This window comes from Cheilinus undulatus, linkage group 8 (assembly GCF_018320785.1).
Source record: "Cheilinus undulatus linkage group 8, ASM1832078v1, whole genome shotgun sequence".
NCBI lineage: Eukaryota > Metazoa > Chordata > Actinopteri > Labriformes > Labridae > Cheilinus > Cheilinus undulatus.
In genome coordinates, this window is record NC_054872.1 from 3,969,935 (window position 1) to 3,992,435 (window position 22,501).

The 22,501-nt window shown below is 37.6% G+C and overlaps 1 protein-coding gene across 1 annotated transcript in view; it reads left to right on the forward strand.

Annotated features, from left to right (window-relative positions):
- The first annotated feature begins 320 nt into the window (after positions 1 to 320).
- Positions 321 to 22,501, forward strand: part of LOC121513790 (sodium- and chloride-dependent transporter XTRP3-like) — a 44,561-nt gene continuing 22,380 nt past the window's right edge. The window contains exon 1 of the mRNA XM_041793758.1: positions 321 to 538. Coding sequence (XP_041649692.1) covers positions 415 to 538 — 124 coding nt within the window. The 5' untranslated portion in view covers positions 321 to 414. The remainder of the gene's footprint in view (positions 539 to 22,501) is intronic.

Genomic DNA, 22,501 nt, shown 5'->3' on the forward strand with positions numbered 1-22,501 from the left:
CAATCAGAGCTGCTGTTAAAAGTCAGTGAGGGTTAAATCAACTGTCTTGTATCTCTCGATGTGATTGGCTGTGTCCCTTTAAATCAGTCTGATGCCCTGCACCTGTCCACCTCACCTGTCCCATTCCGGCTGACTTTCACCTGATATTATCACCTCTCTGTTTCCAGCTGTGGCTCATACTTTTTGAAGGACTACATATCCCATGATGCCCTGCCATGTGCCACCAGCAGAAAGGCTGCTGGGAGCTGTGGTTGTTTGCAGCCTCCTCTCCTCCTGCTCCTCCTCCTCCTCCTCCTCCGGACTCTTTTCAATGAGCGGAGCCTCAGAGACCAACAGACGCTCTCAGAGACCCGCAGCCTCCCGCACCTCTCCGTTATTGTTCCTGACACAGACCGTGGAAGTGGATTCGCAGACATGGGAAAAGATGCGAGACCAAACTGGGACAACCCCATGCAGTTCGTGCTGGCGTGCGTGTCGTACGCGGTGGGTCTGGGCAACGTGTGGAGGTTCCCCTACCTCTGTCAGATGCACGGCGGAGGTAAGGAGCGTTACGTAACGGCTTTATTCTTTCACTCACACAGTCACACAAAGTCTCATTAGCAATTTAAATCAACGGAGAGACCGAAAACACACTCTCACGTGCGCTTAACAAGATTTCCTGAGCATCCACTGCTGCAGAAGTTTAATAGACAGAGAGAGAGCAGGGCCTGAGGGCTCCAATAATCCAAATATTTACTATATGAATGGAGTAAATGTGCTGCAGGTTAGCTTTACTGTGTTTAAACCGGAGATTACACTTTCTACCAACAGCCTCAGTCATGTTCAGACTAACCCTGATCAATACTCTTATTTATTCAGGAACACACGTGGATTATTCACCCTACCTTACCAAGGTCCAAAACACTGGAATAGAAGACTATTTAATAAAAATCCCCTTTAAAGAAATATATTTTCAAATATCCTAATGAATGAAGGTAGGACATTGTTTAAATCTGTTTTCTTTCTTTCATTATTATTCTCCTGATTTATTATTGATGCATGAATTCAGTCATGTAACTTTATTTATCAACCAAACTAAACACTAACTGTCTGCAGCACAGAGAGCATATAGCCTCAGTTATCTTGTCTTTTGATGATCGTTGTAAACTTGAATTAGGATGTTTGATATAATCAGTTTTATAGCAGTACCAGCAGATAATAAAACTTTAGAGTTTATTATCTGTATTGTGTATGCATTGTTTTATTTATGTTCAAAGTTAAAGATTTGGACGTTGGATATAAATTGGTTTATTGAATGGAATAAATTTTCAAGTAAATAAATAAATAAAAATCAGCAGGTCTGAATATTTCTGCCAATGATAACAGCGGATATATTGGCCACTTATTATATAATAATAATAATAATAATAATAATGTTATGGAAAATAATAACAATAATAGTAATAGTAACAGTAATAATTACTATTATTACTAGTAATAAGAGTAATGTGATAATTAAAAAAAATAAAATTAATAATAATATAATGATGTAAATGATAATAACAATAACAGTAATGTGATGATGATAATAATAATAATAATAATAATAATAATAATAATAATGTTATGGAAAATAATAACAATAATAGTAATAGTAACAGTAATAATTACTATTATTACTAGTAATAATAGTAATGTGATAATTAAAAAAATAATAATAATAATAATATAATGATGTAAATGATAATAACAATAACAGTAATGTGATAATAATAATAATAATAATAATAATAATAATAAGGGATTTCATTTTCAAATTAAATGACTTAATATCACTTCAAAGCAAATTCAAAGATTTTATATCCACTTTATCAGCTTTATTCTAACACATTATATTAATAACCTTTAATGGGCTTACACATTTGGCACTGATTGGTGCTAATTCTATGTATCTATTTCACAAAACAACACTGAATTAAATCACTTAATAAAACAATCATTAAAATGAAAAGTAAGTTTATTTAGATAGGTGATCCTAGTTCAGTTGTTATATAACCTCGTCCTTTGTTTGTTAGGGATGATCTTTTTTGGATTTTTGCTGATATTTGCTGATATTTCCAAAACTGCAAACTTCATACTAGAGTGATAAGCAATGAATTTATATATTTAGTCAGTATTTCTTAAACAAATGAGTTTTTTTTAAATGAGATTTCATGTGACTCTTATATTAAATAATTTTTACCAGCACCTGATTTAAAGGTTATGTGTGTAAAATTGGGAATATAAGCAGAATGTGACAGTCAGAGTCTAGACTGAAAGGGTTAATCCTGGTGCTGACTGTGGTGTCTAGTGGAGCTGTAATAAACATACATCTATTGTGTTTTCCTGTAGAGACATAGCTGAGTTTGTGGAGGGGGGTATCTTTATTTATAAAGCAAAACGCTTATGCTAAGATAATAGAAATAAAATGTTATTATCTAAAGATGATTAACACTAATTCAAACATATTTATAAATATTATTTTCATTTTTTATAGATTTTTTTCTGCTTATGCTCCTACATATTACAAATTTAAAGGTACAGTCTGTAGAATTTCTGCACTGAAGTTGTAGCTGTCTGCTAACTGTCATTAACTAAAAGAAGAGAGAGCAGTGATGCCAGTGACACAGCGGAACTAGGAAACTAACTTCACTTCTGTTGACATAAGAAAGGATCAATATTACTGAACATTTTTTCTCATTTCATCTGAAATACAGTTTCCTTAGTGTTGATATGTACGGCTGATAAATTAGCTGTAAATATCAGCAGAGTTTTTCATACCTGTTCATACAGATAATTAAACTTATTATCTGCCAAAACTAGTGCCTTGCTGACGATACTGTGCATCTCTTTTCGTTTAATGTCAAAAGACAGGGAAGAATGATTAATGAACCGTTTGTAGATGCACTACAGCCACAGTCTGGCAGTAGAGTCGCATTAAAATCAGAGGCCATCTAAAATAATGAAAAGAAGAAAACAGTCACAGTAAAGGAGGACATCGGCTTCAAAGGCAAAGCACAGAGTATTGGTGAAACTAGGGATGTTGGGTTTTTTTCCTCCTTTTTGCAAAAAATGGTGTTATAAACTTTATAAAGGCAAAGATGTAATGTTTTATAAGCTGGAAAGGGTGGTATCTTTAAATGCAAGCACGTAATGTTTTATAAACTGGCAAGGGTGGCATATTTAAAGGCAAGGATAGAATGTTTTATAAACTGGAAAGGGTGGTATCTTTAAAGGCAAAGACGGAATGTTTTATAAACTGGAAAGGGTGGCATCTTTAAAGGCAAGGATGGAATGTAGTATAAGGTGGAAAGGGTGGCATCTTTAAAGGCAAGGATGGAATGTTTTATGAACTGGAAAGGGTGGTATCTTTAAAGGCAAAGAGGTAATGTTTTATGAACTGGAAAGGATGGCATCTTTAAAGTCAAGAATGGAATGTAGTATAAAGTGGAAAGGGTGGCATCTTTAAAGGCAAGGAGGTAATGTTTTATGAACTGGAAAGGGTGGTGTCTTTAAAGGCAAGGATGTAATGTTTAATGAACTGGAAATTGGTGACATCTTTACAGGCAAGGATGGAATGTTTTATATAGTGGAAAGGGTAGCATCTTTAACGGCAAGGAGGTAATGTTTTATGAACTGGAAAGGGTGACATCTTTAAAGGCAAGGATGGAATGTAGAATAAAGTGGCAAAGGGTGGCATCTTTAAAGGCAAGGATGGAATGTAGTATAAAGTGGAAAGGGTGGGATCTTCAAAGGCAAGGATGGAATGTAGTATAAAGTGGAAAGGGTGGCATCTTTAAAGGCAAGGAGGTAATGTTTTATGAACTGGAAAGGGTGGCGTCTTTAAAGGCAAGGATGCAATGTTTTATAAACTGGAAAGGATGGCATCTTTAAAGGCAAGGATAGAATGTTTAATGAACTGGAAAGGGTGGCATCTTTAAAGGCAAGGATAGAATGTAGTATAAAGTGGAAAGGGTTGCATCTTTAAAGGCAAGGAGGTAATGTTTTATGAACTGGAAAGGGTGGCATCTTTAAAGGCAAAGAGGTTATGTTTTATGAACTGGAAAGGGTGGCATCTTTAAAGGCAAGGATAGAATGTTTTATGAACTGGAAAGGGTGGTATCTTTAAAGGCAAAGAAGGAGTGTTTTATAAACTGGAAAGGGTGGTATCTTTAAAGCCAAGGATGGAATGTAGTATAAACTGGAAAGGGTGGCATCTTTAAAGGCAAGGATGGAATATAGTATAAAGTGGAAAGGGTGGCATCTCTAAAGGCAAGGAGGTAATGTTTTATGAACTGGAAAGGTTGGCGTCTTTAAAGGCAAGGATGTAATGTAGTATAAAGTGGAAAGGATGGCATCTTTAAAAGCAAGGATAGAATGTTTTATAAACTGGAAATTGGTGACATCTTTAAAGTCAAGGATGGAATGTAGTATAAAGTGGAAAGGGTTGCATCTTAAACGGCAAGGAGGTAATGTTTTATGAACTGGAAAGGGTGACATATTTAAAGCCAAGGATGGAATGTAGTATAAAGTGGAAAGGGTGGCATCTTTAAAGGCAAGGATGGAATGTAGTATGAAGTGGAAAGAGTGGCATCTTTAAAGGCAAGGATAGAATGTAGTATAAGGTGGAAAGAGTGGCATCTTTAAAGGCAAGGAGGTAATGTTTTATGAACTGGAAAGGGTGGCGTCTTTAAAGGCACGGATGTAATGTTTTATAAACTGGAAAGGATGGCATCTTTAAAAGCAAGGAGGTAATGTTTTAAAAACTGGAAATTTGGCATCTTGAAAGGCAAGGATGGAATGTAGTATAAAGTGGAAAGGGTTGCATCTTCAAAGGCAAGGAGGTAATGTTTTATGAACTGGAAAGGGTGGCATCTTCAAAGGCAAGGAGGTTATGTTTTGTGAACTGGAAAGGGTGGCGTCTTTAAAGGCAAGGATGTAATGTTTTATAAACTGGAAAGGATGGCATCTTTAAAAGCAAGGATAGAATGTTTTATGAACTGGAAATTTGGCATCTTTAAAGGCAAGGATGGAATGTAGTATAAAGTGGAAAGGGTTGCATCTTTAAAGGCAAGGAGGTAATGTTTTATGAACGGGGGGTGGCGTCTTTAAAGGCAAGGAGGTTATGTTTTATGAACTGGAAAGGGTGGCGTCTTTAAAGGCATGGATGTAATGTTTTATGAACTGGAAAGGGTGGCATCTTTAAAGGCAAGGAGGTTATGTTTTATGAACTGGAAAGGGTGGCATCTTTAAAGGCAAGGATAGAATGTTTTATGAACTGGAAAGGGTGGTATCTTTAAAGGCAAAGAAGGAGTGTTTTAATAAACTGGAAAGGGTGGTATCTTTAAAGGCAAAGAAGGAGTGTTTATAAACTGGAAAGGGTGGCATCTTTAAAGGCAAGGATGGAATGTAGTATAAAGTGGAAAGGGTGGCATCTTTAAAGGCAAGGATGGAATGTAGTATAAAGTGGAAAGGGTGGTATCTTTAAAGGCAAAGAGGTAATGTTTTATGAACTGGAAAGGGTGGCATCTTTAAAGTCAAGAATGGAATGTAGTTTTAAGTGGAAAGGGTGGCATCTTTAATGGCAAGGAGGTAATGTTTTATAAACTGGAAATTTGGCATCTTTAAAGGCAAGGATAGAATGTAGTATAAAGTGGAAAGGGTGGCATCTTTAAAGGCAAGGAGGTAATGTTTTATGAACTGGAAAGGGTGGCATCTTTAAAGTCAAGAATGGAATGTAGTATAAAGTGGAAAGGGTGGCATCTTTAAAGGCAAGGATGTAATGTTTTATGAACTGGAATGGATGGCATCTTTAAAGGCAAGGATGTAATGTTTTATGAACTGGAAAGGGTGGCATCTTTAAAGGCAAGGAGGTTATGTTTTATGATCTGGAAAGGGTGGCATCTTTAAAGGCAAGGATAGAATGTTTTATAAACTTGAAAGGGTGGTATCTTTAAAGGCAAAGAAGGAGTGTTTTATAAACTGGAAAGGGTGGTATCTTTAAAGGCAAAGACGGAATGTTTTATAAACTGGAAAGGGTGGCATCTTTAAAGGCAAGGATGGAATGTAGTATAAGGTGGAAAGGGTGGCATCTTTAAAGGCAAGGATGGAATGTTTTATGAACTGGAAAGGGTGGTATCTTTAAAGGCAAAGAGGTAATGTTTTATGAACTGGAAAGGATGGCATCTTTAAAGTCAAGAATGGAATGTAGTATAAAGTGGAAAGGGTGGCATCTTTAAAGGCAAGGAGGTAATGTTTTATGAACTGGAAAGGGTGGTGTCTTTAAAGGCAAGGATGTAATGTTTAATAAACTGGAAATTGGTGACATCTTTACAGGCAAGGATGGAATGTTTTATATAGTGGAAAGGGTAGCATCTTTAACGGCAAGGAGGTAATGTTTTATGAACTGGAAAGGGTGACATCTTTAAAGGCAAGGATGGAATGTAGAATAAAGTGGCAAAGGGTGGCATCTTTAAAGGCAAGGATGGAATGTAGTATAAAGTGGAAAGGGTGGGATCTTCAAAGGCAAGGATGGAATGTAGTATAAAGTGGAAAGGGTGGCATCTTTAAAGGCAAGGAGGTAATGTTTTATGAACTGGAAAGGGTGGCGTCTTTAAAGGCAAGGATGCAATGTTTTATAAACTGGAAAGGATGGCATCTTTAAAGGCAAGGATAGAATGTTTAATGAACTGGAAAGGGTGGCATCTTTAAAGGCAAGGATAGAATGTAGTATAAAGTGGAAAGGGTTGCATCTTTAAAGGCAAGGAGGTAATGTTTTATGAACTGGAAAGGGTGGCATCTTTAAAGGCAAAGAGGTTATGTTTTGTGAACTGGAAAGGGTGGCGTCTTTAAAGGCAAGGATGTAATGTTTTATAAACTGGAAAGGATGGCATCTTTAAAAGCAAGGATAGAATGTTTTATGAACTGGAAATTTGGCATCTTTAAAGGCAAGGATGGAATGTTTTATGAACTGGAAATTTGGCATCTTTAAAGGCAAGGATGGAATGTAGTATAAAGTGGAAAGGGTTGCATCTTTAAAGGCAAGGAGGTAATGTTTTATGAACGGGGGGTGGCGTCTTTAAAGGCAAGGAGGTTATGTTTTATGAACTGGAAAGGGTGGCGTCTTTAAAGGCATGGATGTAATGTTTTATGAACTGGAAAGGGTGGCATCTTTAAAGGCAAGGAGGTTATGTTTTATGAACTGGAAAGGGTGGCATCTTTAAAGGCAAGGATAGAATGTTTTATGAACTGGAAAGGGTGGTATCTTTAAAGGCAAAGAAGGAGTGTTTTAATAAACTGGAAAGGGTGGTATCTTTAAAGGCAAAGAAGGAGTGTTTATAAACTGGAAAGGGTGGCATCTTTAAAGGCAAGGATGGAATGTAGTATAAAGTGGAAAGGGTGGCATCTTTAAAGGCAAGGATGGAATGTAGTATAAAGTGGAAAGGGTTGCATCTTTAAAGGCAAAGAGGTAATGTTTTATGAACTGGAAAGGGTGGCATCTTTAAAGTCAAGAATGGAATGTAGTTTTAAGTGGAAAGGGTGGCATCTTTAATGGCAAGGATGGAATGTAGTATAAAGTGGAAAGGGTTGCATCTTTAAAGGCAAAGAGGTAATGTTTTATGAACTGGAAAGGGTGGCATCTTTAAAGGCAAGGAGGTAATGTTTTATGAACTGGAAAGGGTGGCATCTTTAAAGTCAAGAATGGAATGTAGTATAAAGTGGAAAGGGTGGCATCTTTAAAGGCAAGGATGTAATGTTTTATGAACTGGAATGGATGGCATCTTTAAAGGCAAGGATGGAATGTAGTATAAAGTGGAAAGGGTTGCATCTTTAAAGGCAAGGAGGTAATGTTTTATGAACGGGGGGTGGCGTCTTTAAAGGCAAGGAGGTTATGTTTTATGAACTGGAAAGGGTGGCGTCTTTAAAGGCATGGATGTAATGTTTTATGAACTGGAAAGGGTGGCATCTTTAAAGGCAAGGAGGTAATGTTTTATGAACTGGAAAGGGTGGCATCTTTAAAGTCAAGAATGGAATGTAGTTTTAAGTGGAAAGGGTGGTATCTTTAAAGGCAAAGAAGGAGTGTTTTATAAACTGGAAAGGGTGGCATCTTTAAAGGCAAGAATGGAATGTAGTATAAAGTGGAAAGGGTGGCATCTTTAAAGGCAAGGATGGAATGTAGTATAAAGTGGAAAGGGTTGCATCTTTAAAGGCAAAGAGGTAATGTTTTATGAACTGGAAAGGGTGGCATCTTTAAAGGCAAGGAGGTAATGTTTTATGAACTGGAAAGGGTGGCATCTTTAAAGTCAAGAATGGAATGTAGTATAAAGTGGAAAGGGTGGCATCTTTAAAGGCAAGGATGTAATGTTTTATGAACTGGAAAGGGTGGCATCTTTAAAGGCAAGGAGGTTATGTTTTATGATCTGGAAAGGGTGGCATCTTTAAAGGCAAGGATGTAATGTTTTATGAACTGCGAAGGATGGCATCTTTAAAAGCAAGGATAGAATGTTTTATAAACTGGAAATTTGGCATCCTTACAGGCAAGGATGGAATGTTTTTAACCTGGAAAGGGTGGCACCTTCAAAGGTAAGAAAGGAATGTTTATATATTTCAGAGGATGACATCGTTAATGGCAAGGATGTAATTTTTTATTAACTGGAAAAGGTGACATTTTCAAAAGCAAGGAGGTAATGTTTTATAAACTGGAAAGGGTGGCATCATTAAAGTCAAGGATGGTATGTAGTATAAAGTGGAAAGGGTGGCATCTTTAAAGGCAAGGATAGAATGTTTTATGAACTGGAAAGGGTGGCATCTTTAAAGGCAAGGATGGAATGTAGTATAAATTGGAAAGGGTGGCATCTTTAAAGGCAAGGATGGAATGTAGTATAAAGTGGAAAGGGTTGCATCTTTAAAGGCAAAGAGGTAATGTTTTATGAACTGGAAAGGGTGGCATCTTTAAAGTCAAGAATGGAATGTAGTTTTAAGTGGAAAGGGTGGCATCTTTTATGGCAAGGAGGTAATGTTTTATAAACTGGAAATTTGGCATCTTTAAAGGCAAGGATAGAATGTAGTATAAAGTGGAAAGGGTGGCATCTTTAAAGGCAAGGATGTAATGTTTTATGAACTGGAATGGATGGCATCTTTAAAGGCAAGGATGTAATGTTTTATGAACTGGAAAGGGTGGCATCTTTAAAGGCAAGGAGGTTATGTTTTATGATCTGGAAAGGGTGGCATCTTTAAAGGCAAGGATGTAATGATTTATGAACTGCGAAGGATGGCATCTTTAAAAGCAAGGATAGAATGTTTTATAAACTGGAAATTTGGCATCCTTACAGGCAAGGATGGAATGTTTTTAACCTGGAAAGGGTGGCACCTTCAAAGGTAAGAAAGGAATGTTTATATATATCAGAGGATGACATCGTTAATGGCAAGGATGTAATTTTTTATTAACTGGAAAAGGTGACATTTTCAAAAGCAAGGAGGTAATGTTTTATAAACTGGAAAGGGTGGCATCATTAAAGTCAAGGATGGTATGTAGTATAAAGTGGAAAGGGTGGCATCTTTAAAGGCAAGGATAGTATGTTTTATGAACTGGAAAGGGTGGTATCTTTAAAGGCAAAGAAGGAGTGTTTTATGAACTGGAAAGGGTGGTATCTTTAAAGGCAAAGAAGGAGTGTTTTATAAACTGGAAAGGGTGGCATCTTTAAAGGCAAGAATGGAATGTAGTATAAAGTGGAAAGGGTGGCATCTTTAAAGGCAAGGATGGAATGTAGTATAAAGTGGAAAGGGTTGCATCTTTAAAGGCAAAGAGGTAATGTTTTATGAACTGGAAAGGGTGGCATCTTTAAAGGCAAAGAAGGAGTGTTTTATAAACTGGAAAGGGTGGTATCTTTAAAGCCAAGGATGGAATGTAGTATAAACTGGAAAGGGTGGCATCATTAAAGTCAAGGATGGTATGTAGTATAAAGTGGAAAGGGTGGCATCTTTAAAGGCAAGGATAGAATGTTTTATGAACTGGAAAGGGTGGCATCTTTAAAGGCAAGGATGGAATGTAGTATAAATTGGAAAGGGTGGCATCTTTAAAGGCAAGGATGGAATGTAGTATAAAGTGGAAAGGGTGGCATCTTTAAAGGCAAAGAGGTAATGTTTTATGAACTGGAAAGGGTGGCATCTTTAAAGTCAAGAATGGAATGTAGTTTTAAGTGGAAAGGGTGGCATCTTTAATGGCATGGAGGTAATGTTTTATAAACTGGAAATTTGGCATCTTTAAAGGCAAGGATAGAATGTAGTATAAAGTGGAAAGGGTGGCATCTTTAAAGGCAAGGAGGTAATGTTTTATGAACTGGAAAGGGTGGCATCTTTAAAGTCAAGAATGGAATGTAGTATAAAGTGGAAAGAGTGGAATCCTTAAAGGCAAGGAGGTAATGTTTTATGAACTGGAAAGGGTGGCATCTTTAAAGTCAAGAATGGAATGTAGTATAAAGTGGAAAGGGTGGCATCTTTAAAGGCAAGGATGTAATGTTTTATGAACTGGAATGGATGGCATCTTTAAAGGCAAGGATGTAATGTTTTATGAACTGGAAAGGGTGGCATCTTTAAAGGCAAGGAGGTTATGTTTTATGATCTGGAAAGGGTGGCATCTTTAAAGGCAAGGATGTAATGTTTTATGAACTGCGAAGGATGGCATCTTTAAAAGCAAGGATAGAATGTTTTATAAACTGGAAATTTGGCATCCTTACAGGCAAGGATGGAATGTTTTTAACCTGGAAAGGGTGGCACCTTCAAAGGTAAGAAAGGAATGTTTATATATTTCAGAGGATGACATCGTTAATGGCAAGGATGTAATTTTTTATTAACTGGAAAAGGTGACATTTTCAAAAGCAAGGAGGTAATGTTTTATAAACTGGAAAGGGTGGCATCATTAAAGTCAAGGATGGTATGTAGTATAAAGTGGAAAGGGTGGCATCTTTAATGGCAAGGATAGAATGTTTTATGAACTGGAAAGGGTGGTATCTTTAAAGGCAAAGAAGGAGTGTTTTATGAACTGGAAAGGGGGGTATCTTTAAAGGCAAAGAAGGAGTGTTTTATAAACTGGAAAGGGTGGCATCTTTAAAGGCAAGAATGGAATGTAGTATAAAGTGGAAAGGGTGGCATCTTTAAAGGCAAGAATGGAATGTAGTTTTAAGTGGAAAGGGTGGTATCTTTAAAGGCAAAGAAGGAGTGTTTTATAAACTGGAAAGGGTGGCATCTTTAAAGGCAAGAATGGAATGTAGTATAAAGTGGAAAGGGTGGCATCTTTAAAGGCAAGGATGGAATGTAGTATAAAGTGGAAAGGGTTGCATCTTTAAAGGCAAAGAGGTAATGTTTTATGAACTGGAAAGGGTGGCATCTTTAAAGGCAAGGAGGTAATGTTTTATGAACTGGAAAGGGTGGCATCTTTAAAGTCAAGAATGGAATGTAGTATAAAGTGGAAAGGGTGGCATCTTTAAAGGCAAGGATGTAATGTTTTATGAACTGGAAAGGGTGGCATCTTTAAAGGCAAGGAGGTTATGTTTTATGATCTGGAAAGGGTGGCATCTTTAAAGGCAAGGATGTAATGTTTTATGAACTGCGAAGGATGGCATCTTTAAAAGCAAGGATAGAATGTTTTATAAACTGGAAATTTGGCATCCTTACAGGCAAGGATGGAATGTTTTTAACCTGGAAAGGGTGGCACCTTCAAAGGTAAGAAAGGAATGTTTATATATTTCAGAGGATGACATCGTTAATGGCAAGGATGTAATTTTTTATTAACTGGAAAAGGTGACATTTTCAAAAGCAAGGAGGTAATGTTTTATAAACTGGAAAGGGTGGCATCATTAAAGTCAAGGATGGTATGTAGTATAAAGTGGAAAGGGTGGCATCTTTAAAGGCAAGGATAGAATGTTTTATGAACTGGAAAGGGTGGCATCTTTAAAGGCAAGGATGGAATGTAGTATAAATTGGAAAGGGTGGCATCTTTAAAGGCAAGGATGGAATGTAGTATAAAGTGGAAAGGGTTGCATCTTTAAAGGCAAAGAGGTAATGTTTTATGAACTGGAAAGGGTGGCATCTTTAAAGTCAAGAATGGAATGTAGTTTTAAGTGGAAAGGGTGGCATCTTTTATGGCAAGGAGGTAATGTTTTATAAACTGGAAATTTGGCATCTTTAAAGGCAAGGATAGAATGTAGAATAAAGTGGAAAGGGTGGCATCTTTAAAGGCAAGGATGTAATGTTTTATGAACTGGAATGGATGGCATCTTTAAAGGCAAGGATGTAATGTTTTATGAACTGGAAAGGGTGGCATCTTTAAAGGCAAGGAGGTTATGTTTTATGATCTGGAAAGGGTGGCATCTTTAAAGGCAAGGATGTAATGATTTATGAACTGCGAAGGATGGCATCTTTAAAAGCAAGGATAGAATGTTTTATAAACTGGAAATTTGGCATCCTTACAGGCAAGGATGGAATGTTTTTAACCTGGAAAGGGTGGCACCTTCAAAGGTAAGAAAGGAATGTTTATATATATCAGAGGATGACATCGTTAATGGCAAGGATGTAATTTTTTATTAACTGGAAAAGGTGACATTTTCAAAAGCAAGGAGGTAATGTTTTATAAACTGGAAAGGGTGGCATCATTAAAGTCAAGGATGGTATGTAGTATAAAGTGGAAAGGGTGGCATCTTTAAAGGCAAGGATAGTATGTTTTATGAACTGGAAAGGGTGGTATCTTTAAAGGCAAAGAAGGAGTGTTTTATGAACTGGAAAGGGTGGTATCTTTAAAGGCAAAGAAGGAGTGTTTTATAAACTGGAAAGGGTGGCATCTTTAAAGGCAAGAATGGAATGTAGTATAAAGTGGAAAGGGTGGCATCTTTAAAGGCAAGGATGGAATGTAGTATAAAGTGGAAAGGGTTGCATCTTTAAAGGCAAAGAGGTAATGTTTTATGAACTGGAAAGGGTGGCATCTTTAAAGGCAAAGAAGGAGTGTAGTATAAAGTGGAAAGGGTGGTATCTTTAAAGCCAAGGATGGAATGTAGTATAAACTGGAAAGGGTGGCATCATTAAAGTCAAGGATGGTATGTAGTATAAAGTGGAAAGGGTGGCATCTTTAAAGGCAAGGATAGAATGTTTTATGAACTGGAAAGGGTGGCATCTTTAAAGGCAAGGATGGAATGTAGTATAAATTGGAAAGGGTGGCATCTTTAAAGGCAAGGATGGAATGTAGTATAAAGTGGAAAGGGTTGCATCTTTAAAGGCAAAGAGGTAATGTTTTATGAACTGGAAAGGGTGGCATCTTTAAAGTCAAGAATGGAATGTAGTTTTAAGTGGAAAGGGTGGCATCTTTAATGGCAAGGAGGTAATGTTTTATAAACTGGAAATTTGGCATCTTTAAAGGCAAGGATAGAATGTAGTATAAAGTGGAAAGGGTGGCATCTTTAAAGGCAAGGAGGTAATGTTTTATGAACTGGAAAGGGTGGCATCTTTAAAGTCAAGAATGGAATGTAGTATAAAGTGGAAAGAGTGGAATCTTTAAAGGCAAGGATGTAATGTTTTATGAACTGGAAAGGGTGGCATCTTTAAAGTCAAGAATGGAATGTAGTATAAAGTGGAAAGGGTGGCATCTTTAAAGGCAAGGATGTAATGTTTTATGAACTGGAATGGATGGCATCTTTAAAGGCAAGGATGTAATGTTTTATGAACTGGAAAGGGTGGCATCTTTAAAGGCAAGGAGGTTATGTTTTATGATCTGGAAAGGGTGGCATCTTTAAAGGCAAGGATGTAATGTTTTATGAACTGGGAAGGGTGGCATCTTTAAAGGCAAGGATAGAATGTTTTATAAACTGGAAATTTGGCATCCTTACAGGCAAGGATGGAATGTTTTTAACCTGGAAAGGGTGGCACCTTCAAAGGTAAGAAAGGAATGTTTATATATTTCAGAGGATGACATCGTTAATGGCAAGGATGTAATTTTTTATTGACTGGAAAAGGTGACATTTTCAAAAGCAAGGAGGTAATGTTTTATAAACTGGAAAGGGTGGCATCATTAAAGTCAAGGATGGTATGTAGTATAAAGTGGAAAGGGTGGCATCTTTAATGGCAAGGATAGAATGTTTTATGAACTGGAAAGGGTGGTATCTTTAAAGGCAAAGAAGGAGTGTTTTATGAACTGGAAAGGGTGGTATCTTTAAAGGCAAAGAAGGAGTGTTTTATAAACTGGAAAGGGTGGCATCTTTAAAGGCAAGAATGGAATGTAGTATAAAGTGGAAAGGGTGGCATCTTTAAAGGCAAGGATGGAATGTAGTATAAAGTGGAAAGGGTTGCATCTTTAAAGGCAAAGAGGTAATGTTTTATGAACTGGAAAGGGTGGCATCTTTAAAGGCAAAGAAGGAGTGTTTTATAAACTGGAAAGGGTGGTATCTTTAAAGCCAAGGATGGAATGTAGTATAAACTGGAAAGGGTGACATCTTTAAAGGCAAGGATGGTAATGTAGTATAAAGTGGAAAGGGTGGCATCTTTAAAGGCAAGGATAGAATGTTTTATGAACTGGAAAGGGTGGCATCTTTAAAGTCAAGGATGGAATGTAGTATAAATTGGAAAGGGTGGCATCTTTAAAGGCAAGGATGGAATGTAGTATAAAGTGGAAAGGGTGGCATCTTTAAAGGCAAGGAGGTTATGTTTTATGATCTGGAAAGGGTGGCATCTGTAAAGTCAAGGATGAATGTAGTTTATAAAGTGGAAAGGGTGGCATCTTTAAAGGCAAGGAGGTAATGTTTTATAAACTGGAAATTTGGCATCTTTAAAGGCAAGGATAGAATGTAGTATAAAGTGGAAAGGGTGGCATCTTTAAAGGCAAGGAGGTAATGTTTTATGAACTGGAAAGGGTGGCATCTTTAAAGTCAAGAATGGAATGTAGTATAAAGTGGAAAGAGTGGAATCTTTAAAGGCAAGGATGTAATGTTTTATGAACTGGAAAGGGTGGCATCTTTAAAGTCAAGAATGGAATGTAGTATAAAGTGGAAAGGGTGGCATCTTTAAAGGCAAGGATGTAATGTTTTATGAACTGGAATGGATGGCATCTTTAAAGGCAAGGATGTAATGTTTTATGAACTGGAAAGGGTGGCATCTTTAAAGGCAAGGAGGTTATGTTTTATGATCTGGAAAGGGTGGCATCTTTAAAGGCAAGGATAGAATGTTTTATAAACTGGAAATTTGGCATCCTTACAGGCAAGGATGGAATGTTTTTAACCTGGAAAGGGTGGCACCTTCAAAGGTAAGAAAGGAATGTTTATATATTTCAGAGGATGACATCGTTAATGGCAAGGATGTAATTTTTTATTGACTGGAAAAGGTGACATTTTCAAAAGCAAGGAGGTAATGTTTTATAAACTGGAAAGGGTGGCATCATTAAAGTCAAGGATGGTATGTAGTATAAAGTGGAAAGGGTGGCATCTTTAATGGCAAGGATAGAATGTTTTATGAACTGGAAAGGGTGGCATCTTTAAAGGCAAGGAGAATGTTTTATGAACTGGAAAGGGTGGTATCTTTAAAGGCAAAGAAGGAGTGTTTTATAAACTGGAAAGGGTGGCATCTTTAAAGGCAAGAATGGAATGTAGTATAAAGTGGAAAGGGTGGCATCTTTAAAGGCAAGGATGGAATGTAGTATAAAGTGGAAAGGGTTGCATCTTTAAAGGCAAGGATGGAATGTAGTATAAACTGGAAAGGGTGGCATCATTAAAGTCAAGGATGGTATGTAGTATAAAGTGGAAAGGGTGGCATCTTTAAAGGCAAGGATAGAATGTTTTATGAACTGGAAAGGGTGGCATCTTTAAAGGCAAGGATGGAATGTAGTATAAATTGGAAAGGGTGGCATCTTTAAAGGCAAGGATGGAATGTAGTATAAAGTGGAAAGGGTTGCATCTTTAAAGGCAAAGAGGTAATGTTTTATGAACTGGAAAGGGTGGCATCTTTAAAGTCAAGAATGGAATGTAGTTTTAAGTGGAAAGGGTGGCATCTTTAATGGCAAGGAGGTAATGTTTTATAAACTGGAAATTTGGCATCTTTAAAGGCAAGGATAGAATGTAGTATAAAGTGGAAAGGGTGGCATCTTTATAGTCAAGGAGGTAATGTTTTATGTAGTGGAAAGGGTGGCATGATTAGAGTCTAGGATGGAATGTAGTATAAAGTGGAAAGAGTGGCATCTTTAAAGGCAAGGAGGTAATGTTTTATGAACTGGAAAGGGTGGCATCTTTAAAGTCAAGGATTGAATGTAGTATAAAGTGGAAAGGGTGGCATCTTTAAAGGCAAGGATGTAATGTTTTATGAACTGGAAAGGATGGCATCTTTAAAGGCAAGGATGTAATGTTTTATGAACTGGAAAGGGTGGCATCTTTAAAGGCAAGGAGGTAATGTTTTATTAACTGGAAAGGGTGGCATCTTTAATGGCAAGGATGTAATGTTTTATTAACTGGAAATGGTGACATTTACAAATGCAAGGAGGTAATGTTTTATTAACTGGAAAGGGTGTCATCTTTAAAGTCAAGGATGGAATGTTTTTAACCTGGAAAGGGTGGCATCTTTAAAGGTAAGAAAGGAATGTTTATATAAATTTCAGAAAGGATGACATCGTTAATGGCAAGGATGTAATTTTTTATTAACTGGAAAAGGTGACATTTTCAAAAGCAAGGAGGTAATGTTTTATAAACTGGAAAGGGTGGCATCATTAAAGTCAAGGATGGTATGTAGTATAAAGTGGAAAGGGTGGCATCTTTAATGGCAAGGATAGAATGTTTTATGAACTGGAAAGGGTGGTATCTTTAAAGGCAAAGAAGGAGTGTTTTATAAACTGGAAAGGGTGGTATCTTTAAAGGCAAAGAAGGAGTGTTTTATAAACTGGAAAGGGTGGCATCTTTAAAGGCAAGAATGGAATGTAGTATAAAGTGGAAAGGGTGGCATCTTTAAAGGCAAGGATGGAATGTAGTATAAAGTGGAAAGGGTTGCATCTTTAAAGGCAAAGAGGTAATGTTTTATGAACTGGAAAGGGTGGCATCTTTAAAGTCAAGAATGGAATGTAGTTTTAAGTGGAATGGGTGGCATCTTTAATGGCAAGGAGGTAATGTTTTATGAACTGGAAAGGGTGGCATCTTTAAAGGCAAGGATGTAATGTTTTATAAATTGGAAAGGATGGCATCTTTAAAAGCAAGGATAGAATGTTTTATTAACTGGAAATTGGTGACATCTTTAAAGTCAAGGATTGAATGTAGTATAAAGTGCAAAGGGTGGCATCTTTAACGGCAAGGAGGTAATGTTTTATGAACTGGAAAGGGTGACATCTTTAAAGCCAAGGATGGAATGAAGTATAAAGTGGAAAGGATGGCATCTTTAAAGTCAAGGATTGAATGTAGTATAAAGTGGAAAGGGTGGCGTCTTTAAAGGCAAGGAGGTAATGTTTTTTGAACTGGAAAGGGTGGCATCTTTAAAGTCAAGAATGGAATGTAGTATAAAGTGGAAAGAGTGGCATCTTTAAAGGCAAGGAGGTAATGTTTTATGAACTGGAAAGGGTGGCATCTTTAAAGTCAAGAATGGAATGTAGTATAAAGTGGAAAGGGTGGCATCTTTAAAGGCAAGGAGGTAATGTTTTATGAACTGGAAAGGGTGGCATCTTTTAAGTCAAGAATGGAATGTAGTATAAAGTGGAAAGGATGGCATCTTTAAAGGCAAGGAGGTAATGTTTTATGAACTGGAATGGGTGGCATCTCTAAAGGCAAGGATGTAATGTTTTACGAACTGGAAAGGGTGGCATCTTTAATGGCAAGGAGGTTATGTTTTATGATCTGGAAAGGGTGGCATCTTTAAAGGGCAAGGATATAATGTTTTATGAACTTGAAAGGATGGCATCTTTAAAGCAAGGATAGAATGTTTAATAAACTGGAAATTTGGCATCTTTACAGGCAAGGATGGAATGTTTTTAACCTGGAAAGGGTGGCACCTTCAAAGGTAAGAAAGGAATGTTTATATATTTCAGAGGATGACATCGTTAATGGCAAGGATGTAATTTTTTATTAACTGGAAAGGGTGGCATTTTCAAAAGCAAGGAGGTAATGTTTTATAAACTGGAAAGGATGGCATCTTTAAAGTCAAGAATGGAATGTAGTATAAAGTGGAAAGGATTGCATCTTTAAAGGCAAGGATGGAATGTAGTATAAAGTGGAAAGGGTGGCATCTTTAAAGGCAAGGATAGAATGTAGTATAAAGTGGAAAGGGTTGCATCTTTAAAGGCAAGGATAGAATGTAGTATAAAGTGGAAAGGGTTGCATCTTTAAAGGCAAGGAGGTAATGTTTTATGAACTGGAAAGGGTGGCATCTTTAAAGTCAAGAATGGAATGTAGTATAAAGTGGAAAGAGTGGCATCTTTAAAGGCAAGGAGGTAATGTTTTATGAACTGGAAAGGGTGGCATCTTTAAAGTCAAGAATGGAATGTAGTATAAAGTGGAAAGGGTGGCATCTTTAAAGGCAAGGATAGAATGTTTTATGAACTGGAATGGGTGGCATCTTTAAATACAAGGATGTAATGTTTTATGAACTGGAATGGGTGGCATCTTTAAAGGCAAGGAGGTTATGTTTTATGGACTGGAAAGGATGGCATCTTTAAAAGCAAGGATAGAATGTTTTATAAACTGGAAATTTGGCATCTTTACAGGCAAGGATGGAATGTTTTTAACCTGGAAAGGGTGGCACCTTCAAAGGTAAGAAAGGAATGTTTATATATTTCAGAGGATGACATTGTTAATGGCAAGGATGTAATGTTTTATTAACTGGAAAAGGTGACATTTTCAAAAGCAAGGAGGTAATGTTTTATAAACTGGAAAGGGTGGCATCTTTAAAGTCAAGGATGGTATGTAGTATAAAGTGGAAAGGGTGGCATCATTAAAGGCAAGGATGGAATGTAGTATAAAGTGGAAAGGGTGGCATCTCTAAAGGCAAGGAGGTAATGTTTTATGAACTGGAAAGGGTGACATCTTTAAAGGCAAGGATGGAATGTTATATAGACCTTAAAGAATGACATCATCTTTCTGCTTACAGGATGATATCATCAAAGACAGAGGAAGGAATGTTGGTGAAGCTAGGGATGTTGGGTGCTTTTTTATGCTCATTTTCTAACACGTAGTTGGCCTTAGGTAGCAACTTTTGGAAAGTGGCGAGGAGTGAACCCAATCCCTGTTGATGGTTACATAAACGAGGTCATGAAGCTCTAATGACATGGCGGGTTTTAAAAATGTGTTCCTGTCATATTTCCCGTCATGTCTTTTTTCTGTGTTTATGGTCATTGCTCTGAGTCAACAGGAGTGTGGTTGGCGTCTGTATATTTCCAGTCCTTATTCTGTTATCATGTTATCATAGTTGTTGTCACCGTCGGCTCATCAGAAGACAACTGACTGTTAAACGCCACCGTGTGTTTCCTAACAGCCGATCATAAAGGCGGGCTGAACCAGGAAGCATGAGGCAATGATTGAGTAGAAATGTGATAACTGTGGTTCTTTATAGACTTTATACTGACTCTGCTGATATCAGCTGATCCATTTGTACAGAGAGTGGCGTTTATTTTATCTTCTCATGTCTATTAGCTTAAATATCACGTGCATTAACGGTTAGTATTTACGGTTTTAGCGTCATAAATCTAGAGCTCAGTGGTGGTTATATAAATCCTTTTAGGTATAAGATAACTGGACCATTAGGGTCAGCCGTAGGTCAACGAGAGGGACTGGAGTAGTATTTGGCAATGACCTTTGATCTCCAAAATCAAACCTATGAGTGAGAGAGAACATTTGTGCCAAGTTTGAAGAAAATCTCAGTTTCCTTCAGATATCACGTTCACATAGACATAAAACCAAACCACAGGACAAATATAATCATTGTTTCAGTTTCATTTGATCTGCTCTGTCTATAGAAGCTACGAGGTGAGACTGTCAGTAAGTTTCGTCACACTTCAATGATTGAAGTTTTAAACCTGTATTATAATTTAACTACAGATTTATTTACCAGTCCCAGATGCATCTGCTTGATCTTAGATCTGTAGTTGATGATCACGTTTCCTATTCAGTCCAGTCTCCTTTTTTTCAGACTGAGTTTGCTTATTTTTTTCTGTGGCGTACGAAACTTTCTCTGAGCTCTAATTGTATTTCTGCTCTTAATTTTGAGCCGACCAATAAGAAACAGTTAGAGGATAGACCAATCATGTTGTTGCTATGCTGTTCTCAAGGGGACATTCACTTTGATCTCACTAAGAGAGTCCCAACATTCTGTCTCATACACACTCAAAGCCCGAGAGCCAAAAATCATCATCAAACTTCCAAAGTTATTACTAAAAATCTGTCAGAGATAGCAAAAAAGTGAGTCCAGAACAAATAGCTGAATGATTTTTCTACTTCTAAAGCCAAATGAAGTCTGTAGGAGGAACTGAGTTGGAGTTATACGGCTTGAAAGAGGACTGATGATGTGTGTGTGTGACAGAATGTTGGGACTATATTAGTGAGATAAAAGCAAATGTCTCCTGGAGAACAGCATAGCAACTACAGGCAGAGCTAAAATGATTGGTCCATTCTCTACCTGTTTTCTATTGGTTGGTTCATCAAAAATCCAAGAGCAGAAATAAATTTAAAGCATAGAGAGAAAAATTTGAATGTGTCAATTCGATAAACAAGCAGAATGGACCGAACCTTGCAAAGCAGATGGATTTGCCCATTTCTGTGTTTCTCACTGGCAAATCCATCTTGCAAAGCTCCCGTCTGAACAGTTTGGGCCTGGTTAGAAAGAAACAGCAGTGCTCCTCAGTAAGGAAAGTAGCTCTTGGCTGTCCTAAAAGTCGCCAGAAGTCACTAAATGACGCCATCGCCCAATTTGCATAATTGCCCATATGCTTTTAATTGTAATGGACGCTGTTTGAGGAGGGAATAACGTCATGAGGGACAGAAAGCTAGGAAAAAAGACCCTAACTACGTTTAGAACTACAACTTCTGTCAATTTTAGTTTTTATAACGTCACAATTCCAACCCTCCTTTATCTGGGCTTAGGACTAGCAACAGAGAGAGATACTCTGGCTGTTACATTAAATTTATTTATTCATTTAAGTTTATTATTCTATTTTTCAGAAGTTTAGTTTTCTTGAGTTTGCCAGTCGCTTTTTTTGCAAAGAGTCACTAGAGATGAGAAGGCAGGTCAAAAAACTGTCATCATGGTGCAGCATCAACAACCTGGTCCTCAACACAACAAAGACTAAAGAAATAAAAGTGGACTTCAGGAGAAGCAGACCTGACCCTCAGCCCATACACATTAACGGGGACTGTGTGGAGAGGGTCTCAGACTTCAAGTTCCTGGGCCTGCACCTGAAAGATGACCTGACCTGAAAACCAACACCACAGCACTGATCAAAAAGGCACAGCAGCGACTCCGCTTCCTGAGGGTCCTGAAGAGCAACGCCCTGGCCAAGGAGCTGCTGGTGTCCTTTTACAGATGCTCCATTAAAAGTGTACTGGCATACTGCATCCCAGCGTGGTTTTCCAGCTGCACTGCTCAGGAGAAGACAGCTCTCCAGAGGGTCATCAACACAGCACAGAAAATCACTGGCTGTGCTCTCCTCTCCTTAGAGGAGCTGTTCAGGTCCCGCTGCCACAGGAAGGCCCTGAGTATCCTGAAGGGCTCATCCCACCCAGCTCATCACCTGTTCCAACTGCTACCCTCAGGAAGACGGTTCAGGACAATAAGAACCAAAACTAACAGACTGAAAAACAGCACCTATCCCAGAGCTGTTTCAATATTAAATGATAATTGCAGCAAATGGAACTGCAAACACTTTCATTGTACCTTGTACAATGACAATAACTGATTGTGATTCTGATTCTGATTCTAGAAGGGTCTGAAAACTCACTAAACATAGTGACAAAGTCGCTAAGTTGGCAACACTGGGTGACAGGACCAATCAGCAACGATGGGCAGTACTTTCAGGCACAGCGGAGTCGTGACGTAAACAAGCAGCAACAAGAGGCCTATGCAATTATGGTGGAAGAGATTAGCATGGATGCTGCGAAAGCACCAGTTTTATCAAAACTTAATGACATTTCTTTGTTAAAAGAAGAACAAAGAACAGCAGTGAGTTGTTTTCTTTTCAAAAATGACAAAAGTCGAGTACTGACATGTCTACAGTCACCATGTTTCGCGTTATGCAGTTCTCTATGGATTTACTCCTACGTCACATGTTTTGTTGCTCTGATTGGCCCATAAAGATGTGACAGACAGAACATTCATCCAATCATCCTTGGAGTGTTTTTTTTTTTTTCAATTCCTCTGTCCTTTCCCAAACACTGTCTATGGTGTGATACAAATCAATCTGTCGTGTTGGGTTAGAATGGACCTGAATGAGAGGACAATTGTTGAAGAGGAAACTTAAGATTTGGGATCAGGCAGACATTTAGAGCAC